The 11,020-nt window shown below is 37.9% G+C and overlaps 2 protein-coding genes across 6 annotated transcripts; one reads left to right on the forward strand and one right to left on the reverse strand.

The window, feature by feature from the left end:
• Nucleotides 1-2,566: 2,566 nt before the first annotated feature.
• On the reverse strand, nucleotides 2,567-8,976 carry mtfr2 (mitochondrial fission regulator 2). 4 transcript variants are annotated; one of them, XM_008397976.2, is made up of 8 exons: nucleotides 8,877-8,976; nucleotides 7,184-7,357; nucleotides 6,948-7,052; nucleotides 6,465-6,589; nucleotides 5,258-5,472; nucleotides 4,475-4,790; nucleotides 3,276-3,459; nucleotides 2,567-3,188 (listed from the first exon to the last, which is right to left on the reverse strand). In XM_008397976.2, the coding sequence occupies exons 2-8, from the start codon at nucleotides 7,253-7,255 to the stop codon at nucleotides 3,135-3,137; spliced, it is 1,071 nt and encodes a 356-aa protein (XP_008396198.1). In that variant the 5' UTR covers nucleotides 7,256-7,357; nucleotides 8,877-8,976; the 3' UTR covers nucleotides 2,567-3,134. The 4 variants fall into 4 exon arrangements, with proteins under 4 accessions (XP_008396198.1, XP_008396197.1, XP_008396199.1 ...); XM_008397975.2 differs by lacking the exon at nucleotides 8,877-8,976 and adding an exon at nucleotides 8,245-8,350; XM_008397977.1 differs by lacking the exon at nucleotides 8,877-8,976 and adding an exon at nucleotides 8,245-8,347 and having other exon boundaries at nucleotides 7,184-7,303.
• Nucleotides 8,461-10,785, forward strand: armc1l (armadillo repeat containing 1, like). Of its 2 annotated transcripts, none has more exons than XM_008397972.1 (7): nucleotides 8,461-8,547; nucleotides 8,931-9,109; nucleotides 9,381-9,472; nucleotides 9,595-9,778; nucleotides 9,857-9,973; nucleotides 10,086-10,160; nucleotides 10,234-10,785. In XM_008397972.1, exons 2-7 carry the CDS (start codon nucleotides 8,957-8,959, stop codon nucleotides 10,426-10,428), a joined length of 816 nt encoding a protein of 271 aa, XP_008396194.1. In that variant the 5' UTR covers nucleotides 8,461-8,547; nucleotides 8,931-8,956; the 3' UTR covers nucleotides 10,429-10,785. The 2 variants fall into 2 exon arrangements, with proteins under 2 accessions (XP_008396194.1, XP_008396196.1); XM_008397974.2 differs by lacking the exon at nucleotides 8,461-8,547 and adding an exon at nucleotides 8,574-8,658.
• The last annotated feature ends 235 nt before the right edge of the window (nucleotides 10,786-11,020 follow it).

Consider the following 11,020-nt stretch of genomic DNA (forward strand, 5'->3'; position numbering starts at 1 on the left):
AACTTAAAAAAAAAAAAAAACCTGAAACTTAATTTTTCCATAAAAACAAAAAGATAGATCTTTAATTTTTTTTAAATGTTATTGAGCTGAAAATCATCCTTGACCTCCCAACTAACTGGATAAATAGACGGAATTATAGATGGGTTAGGTGTAATAAAGAGCAATAACACAAAAAATAAGTATTGAATGTGCTCATTAATAAGTTTGACATTACAGTTTCGACAAATTAGTACAGGAAGGTTAGTTCTTCCGTGGTTTCTATGCGATTCTCATTGTGGACAAATTACTGATGCTCAGATTTTAATCTGCATTTGGAGGCCAGGTCAACATCTCAGGCTGCTTGTGCCTTGAGGATTGGAAGTACTAAAATAGAGGACAGACACACTTCTCTGAGGTTTTTAAAAGTCTCCATAATAAATCTTTCACAGTTTTCAGTGAATACTCAGACTGTTAATAAAGATCTTATTGTTTAGAAATCTATTCTCTGAGGCACAACAACATCACATGGATATCACCAACTAAACCATATCCAGAAGCAAGTTTTGAACAGTTGGGTTTTATTTAAGGTGTGAATTATGAAACTGATTATATCAAGGCTTTATGACACAATAAAAGTTATTCTTCAGTGTCATGGGTGTATATTTATGTTGTGCTACTAATGTTTATATTTTAAAGAATCAGACTTTTTTTTTCATTGCCTAGACCAGGGGTCTATAACCTTTACAATTCAAAGAGCAATATTTGCTGTCATACCAGCTAAATAAAACTCATTTAAAGACGCAAAAGCAACATGACGTTTTGAAAGGAGAAAACTCTTATCTCCTATTGCACAGGAGATAAAATAAATGCTTCATCAATTTTAAAGAACAACCACTTCATCTACTTTTTTGGTTCCAAAATCAAAGAACAGGATGGATACATTTTCTTCCATAGGACATGGATATTTGTGGAAAAAGATGTAAATATTCAATGACAAAAAAGTCTAAAACAATATCACATAGAAAAAATAAATAAAAAAAAACTAAATACCTGTTATGGGCTGCATTTGTTTTAATTGTATATTTTTAATTATATCCAAAAACAGTGGGCTCCTTATCATTTTAGTTAAGGTTATTAAGTGCCATTATTTTATCTGAAGCAAGTTTTGAATTTTTTTTTGTCTGTTTAAATATCTATGCACTTTACTTTCTATGCCATGTGGCCTAGGTAAGTGACAGACAATTCCCTGGACAGTTTAGGACCCAGTCAGCCCGTTCGTCTGCCAGAGGAGGTCACTGTGGTCAGACAGTGTTACGACCTTGACAGGCAATGCCTGGTCTGCAACAGTGTTTGCAACACACACCGTGCTTTGTAACATTGTGTGCATGAGGCAGTACTTGGAATTCCCTTCACATGCCTTAAAAGCTATATCAACTGTGAGATGTTACTCTCTTTACTTACAGAATGTCTGCCTTCTCACGGTCCTGAGGGTCTGGTCTGAACTGGGGAAAAGATCTTTTCAGTAGGTGGCCTTTCTCTGCCTGGAACCAGTTGCTGAATCTCTCAGGTGTCCAGGAGCTGGTGTCTCTGAACACTTAGAAATGTAGACATCACCTGGAAATAATGCTCCAGATGCTTTTGAAATGCATACTCACTTTTATTGTATGAATTAATGTTTGAAAATAGTGTCTAAAATTACACGTGTTGCTGTGTTTTCAAGGATCCTCACGCAAAGATATTTTTAACCTCAATGTTTCCTGATTAATCAAATCTGAAAGGAAATAATGATGGTACTTATGAAAATAACACAAACAGAAATACAGTTTTCTAAAGCCCAACAGCATTGTAGTCATCAGCGTTAACCGTGTTACGTAACTTGTCTACAAACACATGCATATTGAACATTCTTTGGACAAACAGGTTGTAAAATAATTAAGAGGACATTTGTAGATAATGGCAACATTTTATATGCATTACGATCTGTAAAGCAAAATTGTTGAGTTGATTGGTGCAAGAAAAAGAAACCCATATTTGCTTAGTGCTCATTGGATGATAATGTGGACAAATACAGTGGGTTGGATGTTTGTGCATTTAGTGCTGCCACCTAGTGGAAATGAAGAGTGTTCCTTTCTTTTCTTTTTGTTTTTTTTTAAACCAAAACGCCCTTAGTCTAATCAGTTTTGTTTTATTTTTTCTTGAGGACTTTTTAGTTACGTGTAACCTTTATCAGTAATAAATAGCATGTTGTGTCTGCCTGGGCATGACTGGGGTTTGCTTCTCTCTCTAAAAAGTACGGAGGCCAAACATGGCTTGAACAATAGCAGTTTGTGAAACCTTTTGCCGTCTTCATTTATATATTAAAAACTCTTCAAATAAAAAGCAAAAGATAATAATGGCCCTGAGAAGTTTCAGAAATGTCTTTGCAGAAAGATCGCATGATGGGAGGCATTAAAAGATCCTCTTTTACATATACTAAACAGAAAAGAAGGGAACAGAAAATTGCCTCTTGTGCCATGTTGTAAGATTTTGTCTTCTCCGAAAGGGATGACACACGACAACAACAGAGTAAAAATAATATTATATAGAATGCTTTTGCAGAAAAAAAGAAGGTTTTTATTAAAGACAATAGATCAAAGTTTCTCTGGAACAACCTGCTGCTATGTACAAAATTTACAGATTTTAACTGTATTTAGGGAAAAACAAACAAAGGGAAACATTTGATGTAAAACAGTGCAAATGTACTTAAACAAAAACAACTTTAAAAATTGCATAGAACAGACTTCTGAATATTAATCTAAGCAATTATCCTCAAAGATTTCTGCAAGTATGAAGGTAGGTAGACAAAAGTCTGGCTGCTTCAGTGTTTGATCACATTATTATTATTTTTTTTTTTTTACAAACAATAAAATATTCATGTACAAAAATAGAAGCATTATTTGAACCTGTTTAAAGTAAGTTTTGAAAAGGTTCTCAATCCCAACATATACCAACAACAACAAAAAAAAAAAGACATATTGAGATTATCAGAACAGTTATCAGAACTCCCCTTAAAAAAAAAGACAAGTTAAAAAGACGTACTCAGTAGTTTCTGCAGAAATCTGTTAAGAGGCTTGTTCATTCTTATTGATGGTCACATGATGTGACGTGGCATGAGTTTAACTAGTTAATAAATGGCGACGACCCTGACTGCGTCTGGCGTGATGGGAAACCTGCAACAGAAGAACGGGGTTAGTATTTCTGAGGCCCGGCGTCTGCCTGAGGAAAATGGAGTTTGGGTTGTAACTGCGGAAACATACGGGAGGCGCATCTGGGCTGCCGAACGGAGAGAGTTCCAGTGAATTCTCCTTGTCTGAGGAAGTGTTGTGACGGTGCTGAGCAAACTTTGTCTTTAGTGCCCGAGCAATCAGAGCGGCGGGGTCATTTAGCAAAGCAGTATCGCACTTACTGCTTCTCCTCCTGACTGGAGTGCCTCCTGGTGATCTGTAGAGAAAACGGGCTCCAATGTTTACCACAGAGCAAGTTTTCTGCAGCAGTTAAACAAGGAGTGAAGCGCACGCAAATACTTCAGATTGGAACTTTCAAATTCAAGAAATGCTTTTCTCAAAGTTCTTTTAAAATACCTTTGGTGGAACATCAACTCAACTTTTCTCTGGTATCTAAAGAAGGTGTTGTGGGGAAATAATGCAATTTATTATATTTTTATAATTGATTTTTTACTTGGTTATTGCAAGTTCTGACCGGCTAAACATGCCCCCATAACAACTCCTGCCTCTCGCTGCTGCGTGAGACAGCTTCTGATACTCAGCAAAAAGAGAGACGGAATCCACCAAAAAAACTTCTTTAAAAAGGCAAGAAGATTTCTGGTGACGTAAGAAAGATGGTTCTGAACCTCTGTTCCAATTCCCTCTTAAGGTTTACTCACAGATTAAACAAAATTCAAAATTAGTTCATGAATCCCTTTCTTTAGTTTATTTGAAACTTTCAGAAAGATTAGATCTTCAAAAAATTGATTTATTATTTTGCACATTCATTCTCTTAGTTAAAAATGTCCTAATTCAATTAGGTGTTTAGAGCAGAATTAGCTTATCTGTTTTTTCCACCTTTTTTTATTATTAGATTTTTCACTAATCTAGTCATTAGTGATTAGATCTTTGTATAATGAAAATGACATTTAATTCCTTAAATCAATTACTATTGTTCCCCCCCCGGCCCCCCTCAAAATCAAATTTGAATTGCAAATAGTTTTTATTCACAAGTCAACAGATCTTAATTCTGAAAATTTTAAACAAAAATTGCCTTTATTCTTTTCAGACACTGCCAAATTGAAAGGTCAAAAATTCATCCATCACTCTGCTTCTGAAATGGAACACAAAATAATATACTGTAATAAAGTTTTACCTAGCTCAATCATGCCACAAGAAAAACCTAGAAAACAAAACTCATTAAATTGTAATAAACATCAAAAGCTCTCCTTGAGAACTGACCAAACTCTTACCTCTGAACTGAGCGCAGTTTGACTTGATTTAAATCCCTCAGAACGTCCAGCATTGAAGGAATCAGTTTGTTTTCCATGTTTTTGCTGAGCCCTGAGTGCTGGGCCTGAAGCTGACCCTTATTAGAGTTGTTGTTCCTGCGCTCTTTGATCAGATCCATCACAGATGATTTCTCGCTGAAGGAGCTTTGGCAAGGAGGCGGCGGTGGAGGAGGTGGTGGAGGAGGGGGAGGAGCATGACGAGGTGTGGAGGTGAGAGCCGGGAGTGGAGCAGGGGACATCAGAGGTGAAAATGGAGTATTCTGGGTCTCAGTCAGAGCTGTAAGAGTAAGGAGAGGTTCATTAAGATCATTATTATTATTTTTTAGAGTGTTTGGTGTGCAGAAAGAGCTGCACAGTGGCGCAGTTGGTAGAGCTGTTGCCTTGCAGCAAGAAGGTTCTGGGTTCGATTCCCTGGTCTTTCTGCATGGAGTTTGCATGTTCTCCCTGTGCATGCGTGGGTTTTCTCCGGGTACTCCGGTTTCCTCCCACAGTCCAAAAACATGACTGTCAGGTTAATTGGCCTCTCCAAATTGTCCCTAGGTGTGAGTGTGTGGGGGCATGATTGTGTGTTCTGTATGTCTCTGTGTTGCCCTGCGACAGACTGGCGACCTGTCCAGGGTGACCCCGCCTCTCGCCCGGCACGCTAGCTGGAGATGGGCACCAGCAAACCTCCTGGCCCCACTGAGGGACAAGGGTGTAAGAAAACGGATGGATGGATGGTTTGCAGAAAAATCTCAAATGTACCTGAGGATGGAGCTGCAGTAACAATCATGGCGATCTGAGCCCGAAGCTTGAGCAGCTCACTCTCCAGCTGGGTGATCTTCTGCAGGGCTTCAGGATCAACCCTCTGTCGCACACACCCTCCTCCTCCTCTTCCCTCAGCTTGATTCTGAGGCAGCCTGGGAAATCTCATCAAGTCTTGACTAAAAATGCCATCTTTCTTTGGAGGTAAATGGTTCCTTAAAAATCACACACATCCTGGTATTAAAATATGTTTCAATGTGTGCATGTGTGTGTTTACATTGTGCAAACATGTGGCCACTCTTCATAAAGCTTTAATTATAATTGATAACTATTAAATTTAAAAAGCTTAAAGTTAGTATTTCCTTTGTGAAATATTTAACAAACCTTGTTTTAAGACTATAGCAGATAACTGAAACATAATTTGAAACTTTCGGATAACTTCCTCTACCTTTATAAATGACAAATCCTGAATAATTAATCTGTAAAACAAATCTCTCACATGAGAATGCAAAAAATAAATGCAAAAGCTGATACAACCTTGCTGCATAACTCTGCACACCCTCTGTGTTTTTTTTTTTTTTGACTGGCATTTTGAAGTGTGCAGTAAAATCTAGGAATGCATCATATCTCTGCATCTATATCACTTTCTACTGATGTTAGTCATGTTTTAGGTCGTTGTATTGGTCCGATAAGGAAAAGTGGATCAACATTAAGGACTGATGTTTGTTTACATTTTGTTGCACTGCACTCCTTGTGCAGGATTATGGGCGTTTAAACCAGACAAGCAACATAGGCAAACTGGTCGCTTTTGAAAGTCTGGGAAAATATACATATAATATCAGTTATTGGCCATAACTGCAATATTGATATTGGACATCAACCCAAATTTTCAATCGGTGCATGCTTGCAAAAATTCTAGCAAACAATTAGCCCTAAAATTTATGATTATATACCTATTATCATAAATAATTCAAAAGATTAATGAAAGCTTTTAAAGTTAGATTTATAACCAACTGCAGTCATAGAAATGACTGAACTTTGCAGCTCATAAAATTAGTTTATTTTTTACAGGTTATCACTAAATAAGTTTCTAGTTTAACTTGTGTTTCCTAATATCTATCTATCTATATATTATATATAAAAACAATTATAGATTTAAAAAAAAAAAACATTTTGATCTTCTGATGCATCATCATTCATTGTGTACCTGGTTCTGGCAAAGCTCTCACCCTCGTAGTCAAACACCCACACGACATCTGCAAATGTCGGTATGGCGGGTGCATCAGCTTCTACTTCAATGAATCCATGATGCTTATAAGTAACCAGGGGAATCTGAGATAAATAAAAAAAAAGTTACATAAGATCCTGATAGGAAATAATTATTATATGTTTTTATCCAACTCTAAATATTTTAAGTGTGATTTTTGTGTCAGTAAATGTCAGAAAATGGTAGGAATCTACATAACTTGACTTTGTAAGGTTACAGAAAACATTTCTTGTGTCCAAAAGGATTCTTAATTAATTAAAACAGAAACCCATTAATGTGCAATAAGAAATACATGAACAAGCACCTCAGCTCTACAGCGCTGTGTGTGAAAACTAATTACTGGATCAATTAAGAAAAGCTACTATGAAAAACAAAAGATTGCGTAACTATCTCGAGATAAACACAACTTTATGTTCCAATTACCTGAAAATGGACACGTGGAGCGGGCTTCAGAGGGAGATTCGTGCCGATCATTCGTACAATGCTGCGATACTGACCGCACAGCTGAGAGTCCCACACAGGAACAAGCTGCAGTCAGGATGAAAGATAAGCAAGAAACAAACTTAACACAAGTTAAATGTGACGCAGCGGTGAGGAGAGCGATAACGAATATTACAGTGATTGAGCTGCAAACAGGGCTGCAGCGTCAGCAGGCTTACCATTTCTGGAGGTACACCAAAATAGTCCAGGACCAAGCGCAGCACATCCAGAATATCCTCTACTAAAGACATGGCAAGGACTTTTTCCTGCAGCAGCTGATGACTGCAAAGCTTCTGTTTCTGCTGACGGATTAAGCGTGGGGCCACCACAAAGAGAAGTCACATACCTTACACCTGAAATGACCACATAACACACTCAGCTAAGATTTGATGACATAAAATTCCAGAACGCAAAGACAGACATTTTAATGTAGAATAAGCTCACTTTTTTTTTTTTTTTTTTACAAAATAGATCAATCCAAATCATTTATCCAACGAATTCAGTCAGTGCATGGTCTATTTAAAAGGTTAAAAACATGTATATCATATATTAGCACACACACACATATAGGGGCATGAAAAAACCAATCCAACACAAAATGTCCATAAAATTATTTGGAGAGGTTACAAAAACAACAATAATAATGTGAATGGGCAGCTGCATAAATTCAGAAAGAACGTCAAGCTTCAACGTTTTTAAGCTGATTGATATGTGTGTGTGTGTCTGTGCGTGTGTGTAATCAGTATTATGCAAGGAGGACAGGACTCTCTTCAATGTTCTAATGTTCTCTTCTCTGTTTTAAGATGAGGACATCTTAAAACGGAACTACATGAGAGACAACAAAGCAGATTTAAATTAAAACTGAACAGAAGGCAAATATTTCACCTGCAGCGCTGATAATGCAAACCCTTTTAAGCTGGTGCCATTTTAATCCAAAACATGGTCACAATCAACCTCATTTATTGTTAATGCACAATTTTCACCTGAATGCATCACATACTGATACTCAGGAAGTCTTTCAGATCTTTAATCGTCTTCTTTTAAATTAGTTCAGCTGCAAATCCTGATATTTTCATGTATCGGAACTAGAAGATAACTTAAAGGGAAAAGAAGTACTGTCCTGACTGAGCACTGCAGTCCCGCAATGCATGGGGGAAAGCTGCAGAGGTCATCAAAAGTAAGTACCTGAGAACGCCGCAGAGTAAAAGAGGTTTCAAAAGTATAAAACATAACAACTTACCGTCAACTCTTCTTATAGTCAGAGAAGCCACATGTTAATAGCCAGGCATCTCCTCAATCCTTTACCCGAAATTGAAATTAAGCCAATTTGTTTCCTCACGCGTCTAAGCAGCACATCCGTAAAGTCAAATAATGCCGCAGTAACAAAACCCTTCCTGATTGGCTGCAGATTCAGGAGTGGGACGAATATCCAATAAGAGAGGGCGACTTACAAACGCTTGGCACCGTGTGACAACCAATAGCACGTCGCGAGAGGAAACCCACCAAATTTGTATTTTTCTGCACGAGCTACTTCTTCTCTTTGGTAAGGAAACGTATTTAAACTCCATTTAATAACGTCTGTTTCATTTTGGGGACCTTTATTGAATATAATTAGCGAAGACTCATTGTTTAAAGATTGAATAATCAATTAAATGTAAGTCGCATAGTTTCTTAACGGTGTGATAAGATAGTAGTTAACGTCGTTAGCTTGCCATAATGGAACGCAGAGGATCGGATCGTTTATGTATATTTTACAGATAACCCTTTTCCCAAACATAAGTGTTAAACTTTACTATCTGATTATATTTATCTATTGTCTCTTTTAAGACAAGCCGCATTCTTGAGGTCTAAGCGCTTCAAGACAACCCTTACCATTCGGTCTTTGGCGTCAAAAATGGCCGGATTGTCATTGAATGTATCTTCCAGATTCAGGTTTGGCCAGATTTTCAGACATGATGGATGCACTGTCGGTGGTGTGTCAGCTGCGGGACCTGGCGTCTGAACCACAGAACCGAGCTGTGATTGTCCAGGACCAAGGTTGTCTTCCGGGACTGGTTCTGTTCTTGGACCACAAGAATCCAGAAGTGTTGTTTGCAACCCTGCAGGTACAGAAATGTTGCAAAAGTGTTGATTTCCCCTTAATTTTTTTTTAGATAATCAAGGTATTTCATTCGATTTTCTAATTGTAAAGTAGAAGAAATTTTTCTCAAAATAAGTTCTTATATAGTCTGTCCTCCTGAGATCTGAACCACAAGAATTAATATTCGTTTTCACCAGTCAGTCATATTGAACAACTCAGTCTTTCTTGTCTAAGAAATAAAAAAATGTACAATCCATAATCTTTTTTTTAAATTAATTTTATTTATTTCTACTCAGACTCTTCGTTATCTGGCTGAATTGACTCTCAATGTACCCATTATGAAGAATGAGCTGGGTATGATGGTGAGCTTGGAAACTCTTATCAGAAGGTAAGAAAATTTAACAATGTTAACATTTTCATCAAGATGAGACATTTATGCTGGAAAATATGGCATAACCCATTGTAGATTATTAATACAGTATATGCAAGTGATGTTTTTTCCCCACACAGGGAGGGCCTGTCTCTTGATATCACAGCTCTGGCTAAAGAGATTTATGGCATTCTGAGAGCACCTGCTAATCCAACACCACGCACACCAGAGAGGGAGAAGAGAAGGAAGCCCCAGTTCTTTATCAATTCCACCAACAAGAAGGCCAAGTCTGTCACATTACACATCCAGGGGTTGGACAGCACTGTAAGTTTACCAACTTATTTTTACAATCTGATTTATACTTCATCTCGTTTACTCGTGCGTTTTCTTGCTGCGTTCAAGCAACAAAGAGGCTTATGTGAAGAGGCTCTTCTGAAAGTCAAAGGGGTGATCAGCTTCACGTTTCAAATGGCCTCAAAGAGGTGTACAGTCCGCATCCGTTCAGACCTCCCCACCGAGGTAAAGAGAAGGCATTCAACATTATCTTGTTCTGGTTTACGCCTGAAAGTGCGTCAAATCCTACCAGGAAAAAAGTGGTGCATTTTGTCTGAACTTGTGCATTTTCTGCCAGAGTCTGGCCACAGCCATCGCTTCCACTAAGGTGTTGTCGGCTCAGCAAGTGGTGAAAAACGATGCCGGAGAGGAGGTGAACGACATTCCGATAGAATTTCTGCTTATCCCGACTGAGAGTTTAAAATATCTCATATCTCTGCATTCAGGTTTACGTCCCTCTGAACTCTTGTGGCGCTCAGGTGCCACAAAACGCGAACATCCCAGACTACCTCCCAGAGGAAGAGGAGAGCCCAGAGAGGGAGGTTGACAAAGCAATTTCCCGCACTGCAGCTAAAGAAGATTCCAGTGGGAGCTGGCTGAATGCTGCTGCTAGTTTCCTCACGAAAACCTTCTACTGGTGAAGCTCTGATTTTTGTCCTTAAAGTGTCCAGATAGACTCCCTCCTCTCACTGCTGAGACGGAGTCCTCATATAATGATCGCTGATACAAGGGTTTTTGTTGAGTCTTTCATTCAACAAGCAACTACAAAGTCATTGCTATGTACATGTACAGATTTTGTCTAAAAATCTTTCAAGCTAAATGAAAGTCTATACTTGTGTACGTCTTTTTTTATGTTCCGTTTATGTGGATTTTTGTTTCTGTTTTTGCCTTTTCTAGGCATCGTTTACCTCCCAACATGTCATTCATGTTAATCTTACTGTCCTGCTGTTTGTAACTACTTGAACTGGTTTATGCTGAAATAAATGTACAAAAATAAATGCCTGTGTTTGTGTGCATTGCCTGCTTTGGTCTAAGAAGTAAAAGAAAGTCCGTCCAGGAAAACCAAAGTGAATATTTAGTCAGGTCCAAAATGTTTAATTTGCCAACAAATGGAGGTGTAATAATTTTACACTTCAGTAATACAATGGTTCAAAAAAATTCTTCCCACCCACTGTCCTTAAAGGTTTTGTTTGCTTTCAAAGCTTTGTGGTCTTTCAGAAAATTTCCACTTGG

The sequence above is a fragment of the Poecilia reticulata genome, linkage group LG21, assembly GCF_000633615.1.
Source record: "Poecilia reticulata strain Guanapo linkage group LG21, Guppy_female_1.0+MT, whole genome shotgun sequence".
Classification (NCBI taxonomy): Eukaryota; Metazoa; Chordata; class Actinopteri; order Cyprinodontiformes; family Poeciliidae; genus Poecilia; species Poecilia reticulata.

Excerpts from the sequence above, each read along its gene's own strand:
- mtfr2 (XM_008397976.2), bottom strand. The coding sequence starts at position 7,255 with ATGTCTTTAGTAGAGGATATTCTGGATGTGCTGCGCTTGGTCCTGGAC. Across the intron at positions 6,590-6,947 it reads CTCCACGTGTCCATTTTCAG|ATTCCCCTGGTTACTTATAA; the intron begins GTAATTGGAACA and ends TATTTATCTCAG. Across the intron at positions 4,791-5,257 it reads TACTGCAGCTCCATCCTCAG|CTCTGACTGAGACCCAGAAT; the intron begins GTACATTTGAGA and ends TTACTCTTACAG.
- armc1l (XM_008397972.1), top strand. The coding sequence starts at position 8,957 with ATGATGGATGCACTGTCGGTGGTGTGTCAGCTGCGGGACCTGGCGTCT. Across the intron at positions 9,473-9,594 it reads TTGGAAACTCTTATCAGAAG|GGAGGGCCTGTCTCTTGATA; the intron begins GTAAGAAAATTT and ends TTCCCCACACAG. Across the intron at positions 9,974-10,085 it reads GTTCAGACCTCCCCACCGAG|AGTCTGGCCACAGCCATCGC; the intron begins GTAAAGAGAAGG and ends ATTTTCTGCCAG.